The sequence below is a fragment of the Pteropus vampyrus genome, unplaced genomic scaffold (assembly GCF_000151845.1).
Source record: "Pteropus vampyrus isolate Shadow unplaced genomic scaffold, Pvam_2.0 Scaffold80, whole genome shotgun sequence".
Taxonomy (NCBI): Eukaryota; Metazoa; Chordata; class Mammalia; order Chiroptera; family Pteropodidae; genus Pteropus; species Pteropus vampyrus.
This window is the reverse complement of record NW_011888861.1, coordinates 3,252,039-3,257,682: the sequence shown is the minus strand read 5'-3', so window position 1 is coordinate 3,257,682 and position 5,644 is coordinate 3,252,039. Positions and strand designations below refer to the sequence as shown.

Sequence of the window (5,644 nt, the reverse complement as noted above, 5' to 3'; positions counted from 1 at the left end):
GAGAGTTCAGTAGTTCAGCAGTGTCTTCAAAATTAGATGAACATGTTTGCTTGCAAGAAATATTCATGTTTCTTGGTGGCACAACTTTAAAATATTCTCAGTCAAACTTCTGGAGATCTGCCTGCAGACTTTCTCTTCACTTTACCTTAGTCTGAAGTGGCAAGAAGTCACTGCAATAAAATAATGCTAAGGAACAGTGGGAAACTTTTCTTCATTGGGGGAAATCTTCTGTATGATTAACTCAAAGTTTCTTGCTTGTTATAAAATGGGACAGGCTATATTGGAATAGGTGATCTCCAAAGATCCTTCACAGTATTCCCCTAATACTTGACAAGAAAATTCTTGTTTATTGTCAGTTAAAGAGAATAAATGCTTCTTAAAGTTTGATTTTTTAGAACCTATTTCTGACTTTTTTTTTTGAAGAGTTGCTATTTATTATTTCATTCATTAAAAGTAAACTAGAAAAAAAGATTAAATTTTGAAGAACAATTTTTTCCTATATGTCTGGAGACAAATGTATTTATAAAATGTATCTGCCAATAATTTGAATTAAGAAGGTTTAAGCTCCAGGGAGTCTTAACAAATGACTTCTCCCAAGATGTTTGGAAAATTTGTTTTCCAAAAGCTTTAGAACACATATAATGCTTCCAGACCAAAACAAACAAAATTCTGTCCATAGTTAAAATCAATACCTTTTTTGGAATGCTGATGATGCCTATGTATAGCTAGCTGTTAGCTTGAAAATAATGGCTTTTTAATTTTGTCTAAAATTGATAAAATTTTATCACCAAGACAATGAAGTATAAATTAAAATTGATGCAAAATGTAGAAACATGTTCTACATTAGCTTCTGCTACAACTTCATCTCAAGGAAAAAAATTAAACCTTCTACCCATTTCCTCTCCCCCTCTCCCAGTACAATTACAGATACACTTCTTACTGGTGTGAAAAGATAAACTCTACATGCACAGACAGAACAAGAAAACTGTTTTGACATATCCCCAAGAGCCATAGATCTAATTAATTTGTATCTCTGGTCTTTGACTACGTCTGTGCCGAAGTCTAGATTATAAAATTGGATTAAAATTTCCAGAATGTGTTGCACATAGATAAGATATTTAAAAGACATCCTTAGTTTTCAAAAGAGGAAAAAAACCTTAAATTTCTATTCTGGAAACTGAAGGCTGGTATGTGTTATTTCATGCTGCAAGATTATGTTTCATTTGCTATAATTTAAGTTTTGGTCACTAACAGAGCATTAAGGCAGATTGTATCTAAATAAGCAAAAATGGATAAGGCTCCTTGCTAAGGACCTGGATTAGTCACTCTGATAAAACAATTGGGAGGTCATTCAGGGTTGTGGCATTTAAATCTATTCAGACTTTCAGTTGACTGAAAAGATACCTTTTGGATCGAAAATATCCAAATTTGCTCTTAGCTCCAATATGGGTGTTTTGTTTATTGTTTTTGTTATTAAATCAGCAATATTAGTGCTTCACTGGGTTCAAAAAAAGTTAGATCTGCAAAACAAAATGAACTTGTGAAAATATCTATCACTGCAGATATTTGTTTTTGATAGTTTATTTGGAAAGAGTGTAAAGAATGCCCAGAACGATCTTTAAATTCATTATGAACTCTGAGCCTCTGAAAGATAAGTGTCAGATAGGTTCTTCTTTTCCTTTGCTATATGTAACAACAAAAACAAAACAAACATATATGTGTTACATGTAACAAAGAAAAAGAAGACCCTGTCTAACATAATGATTATTGTTGTATAATAATATAATAACGTATAATATGTTATCTGTAAAACTGAGAGGCAGTAACTGTGTTATGAAGAAAGACAGATGGAGAAAGAAAAAAGCACATAGTTGCTCTCAGGCTTTGTCTTGTGCTGAATCATATTTCAGATCGGTCGAGTTTTTGTTTCCTTACTTTGTTTATTCAGTCGTTTGGGTTTTTTTTCTATTTTCCCATGTAGTCCTGAGCCACAGAACTAATTAATCCTCAACACAATAAACTGATGTTGGTTTAGCTAAAGTGATCATGTTATGTAAACATGGCGGTGAGGTGCTATGTGAGTCTCCCGGTGGACATGGGAGAATCTCTCGCTCAACTGTAACAACCTGAGAGTGATGGGAGCCACCGTAATTTAGCTATTGTGATTTCTACTTAGCTTCTGAGAGACTTCAAAGGTTGAAGTGCTTCAAGAAATCTCACCTGGACAATAATAGTCATAACTGGCTGCCCTGTTCTGTGCCTTCCTTATTTCCTTCAATTCCTGCCATTGCATTAGCTCAAGAGTGATCTTTCTAAGAAACACACTCTATCATTTCATTTTACTTCCATGTATTTTTTAATTAAATTAAATCTCTGTATTTTTGAAACTGCTTAATGCCATAAGTGAAATTAAATAGACAGAAAACTTCTTTTTCATTAAATTTGTAGGAGTGACATTGGTTAATAAAATTATATAGGTTTCAAGTGTACAATTCAGTAATACGTCATTTGAAAGTCCTATGAAGGACTACTGTTGCATTCAAAATAAAATCAAACTCCTTTTCTTGTCCCCACCTCAACACCTACCACTTTCTATTTCAATCTGTTTCTGGTACACTGGAATAATTCAAGTTCATAGAGACACAATATTGTTTCATTTGTGTATGCTTTCTCCTCTGTCTAGAATGACCTTTCCTCCTTGCTCCCTGGAAACTCATTCATCAAGACCCAATTCAAACATCTTTTTAACACCTTTCACTACACTCAACAAGATACAAATTTGTATCAGTGTAACAGGGCTGTTTGGCAAAGGGCAGGAGTTGGAAGGCAGAGTCCTGAGGCCCTTCTCGGGGGAGAAAAAGAACACTCATTGGGCCAAAAATGTAAACTCAATAGACATAAGAAGAATAGCTAGACTACAATATTTGGTAGAAGATGCTTATGTTCTTATTTCTTCTGGGACACTAAAGAGACTTCCTTTGGTTTGTGTTATCTTAAATAGAGAAGAGGTTGGCTCATAACATCTACTAGAAGCTTCCAATGAATGAGTAGTGGGACAGTTGTAAACCAAGCAATGAACGAAAGGCCAGCACTGGGGAAGAGGGGACATGGTAGTTACAGGAGGTATGAGAAAAGTTTTTCTGAACATATTAGTGTTTGAAATATATTTCCTCTCAAAATAAATGCTAGTTCTTTAAATCTAATTAATTTAGCTTCATGAAAAACTAATTACGTTTTTCCCATTTTTCTTCTTTTGTTGTAGAACTATGAAATATTTAACACTGACCAGCATTTTGGAGTTAGTGGTTACTAAATCACATACAGGCCCTTTTTTACACTGTTTTGATCTATTTACAAGCAGCAGAACTTTGGTATGAAGAAACAGACATCCTTAAAAGGAGAAATAGGACTGCAAGTCAGTGCAGGATTGATGGAGGGCCCTCTGGAAATACAAATTAATAGAAAATGTACATATCCTTTAGTCCAGCATGTCCTCATCTAGAAATTTATCCTCATGGGATGATTGGGTGAATTCAGACTGATGTGTATACACAGATATTATGTCGGCACTGTTTATTATATTGACAAGTTAGAAATAACCAAGATATCCTCCAGTATTTGGTTAAATAAATTGTGGTATAGAGTACTGGAATGCAATCATCAAATAAATGACCACTCTCCACCATTAAATTATTTATTATTATGAAGCTGATTACTTTTTTAATCAGCAAAAACAATGAAGATAATTTCATCTAAAAAAAACCTTTTTTAAACAGCAGCATTTTTACTTTTCACATTTGATGATTATAAATTTGTTCATTTTGGTATCCTTCCGAATGCTCAGCATAATAGCTTGTACCTGATCATTCATATTAGATATTACAGTTGACACTTGAAAAACATAAGGGGTTAAGGGATCCAATGCCCCTGCAGTCGAAAATCTGTTTAATTTTGACTCCCCAAAAACTTAGTTACAGTCATCCCTTAGTTTCCATGGGAGTTTGGTTCCAGGACCTGTCCCCACCCCGCCGCCACACACACACACTGCACAGCAGATACTAAAACCTGAGGATGCTCAAGTCCCTTATACAAAATGGTGCAGAACAATGCATATAGTCAGCCCTCTAAATCTGGAGATTCCCAACTGCAGATCGAAAATACTGTTTCAATCTGTGGTTGATCGAATCCACAAATGTGAAATCTATGGATACAGAGAGCTAACTGTACTTATTGAAAAATTCGTGTGTAAGTGGCTCCATGCAGTTCAAGGGTTAACTGTATGTCGGTTTTCTATTGCTGTTATGATAAATTAACATAAATTTAGTGGCTTAAAATAACATCATTTTATTCTCTTACAGTTCTGGAGGTCAGAAGTATAAAATCAGTTCCACTGGGCTCAAGTCCAAATGTTAGCAGGGCTGGTTCCTTTCAGAGCCTCTGAAGAGAGAATCCTCTTCCTTGCCGTTTCCAGCTTCTAGAGCTGCATTCCTTACATTCCTTGGCTGGTGGACCTTGCATCATCTTCACTGCCAGGACTGTAGCATCTTCAAATGTGTCTCTGCTTCCATCATTGCATCACCTTCTTTCTCCTCCTTTGCAGTCAAATCTCCCTCTTCCTTCGTTTTATAAAGACACTCATGTTTACATTTAGGGCCCACCTGGACAATCCAGGATAATCTTGCCATCTCAAGGGCTTTAATTTAATCACATCTGCAAAGTCCCTTTTGTCATATAAGGTGACATCTACAGGTTGCTAGGTACTATTCAGCTTCCCACAGATACTAGTTGGCTAAATATTCACAAAGTAGATCTTGTGACATGGTTTACATTTTCTAAGAAACCATTTCCTAAGAAATCTGAACTCTCACAAAGCCATTCACTTCTCACAGGCTGATGTTGGTGTGACTTATTCTGAGGAGAACTGTAGCCCCCAGATTGGAGCTGCACTGCTCAAGGACACTGCGGGCAGCCCCAAAGGCCTGGATAAACAGGTGCTGTTGGAAAGCTTACCCGGAACCATTCCAGAAAGTTCCCCATCTCCTAATGGAAGAAACGGGAGAATTAATTCAGGTAAAAGCCCCCACTCATGTTGCTTTCCATAAAATACTGTTTCTCTAAATATATTTCATGTGTGTTTGGTGACTCTTTAATCACAGATTTGTGGGCCAGGGTGTAGTCTAAATGGCCAGGTCCCTATCTCTAAGACATTAGAATTTAGCCTTAGGCCTCTATTAAGGGAGTAAATAATGCTAACTATTAATCTTCTTGTCAATGAAGTAACTGAACCATCTTTTTTTTTTTTTTCCTTAAGTAAGAGACTTATTGATGATTGGGAGTAAGCCTCGGAAATAGGAGTTGCAGAAGCTTTGGTTAAATTCTTTTAAACTCCCATTATGTTAACATTTTTCTGAGGGAAATTTCTACATTTGAAAGAATACATAAAACTTGCATCAGACTTTTTCCCCTGTCTCTCCCCATCCAAAATATCAGCAAATATACAGTGAAAGAATCTTTCAAGAACATGAAAGAAGTAATTATGACCTTGTATGCCCTTGAACCTATTTGTTTCTAAATATTTTTCTTATGGTGTGTTTTCACTTTACTGGGGTTACCCCATGGTGTTGATATAACAACTTTTATTTTT

At 35.6% G+C, this 5,644-nt stretch overlaps 1 protein-coding gene across 1 annotated transcript in view; it reads left to right on the top strand.

Annotated features, from left to right (window-relative positions):
* Positions 1–5,644, top strand: part of STMND1 (stathmin domain containing 1) — a 35,694-nt gene that overhangs the window by 3,627 nt on the left and 26,423 nt on the right. The window contains exon 2 of the mRNA XM_011362898.1: positions 4,890–5,070. Coding sequence (XP_011361200.1) covers positions 4,890–5,070 — 181 coding nt within the window. The remainder of the gene's footprint in view (positions 1–4,889; positions 5,071–5,644) is intronic.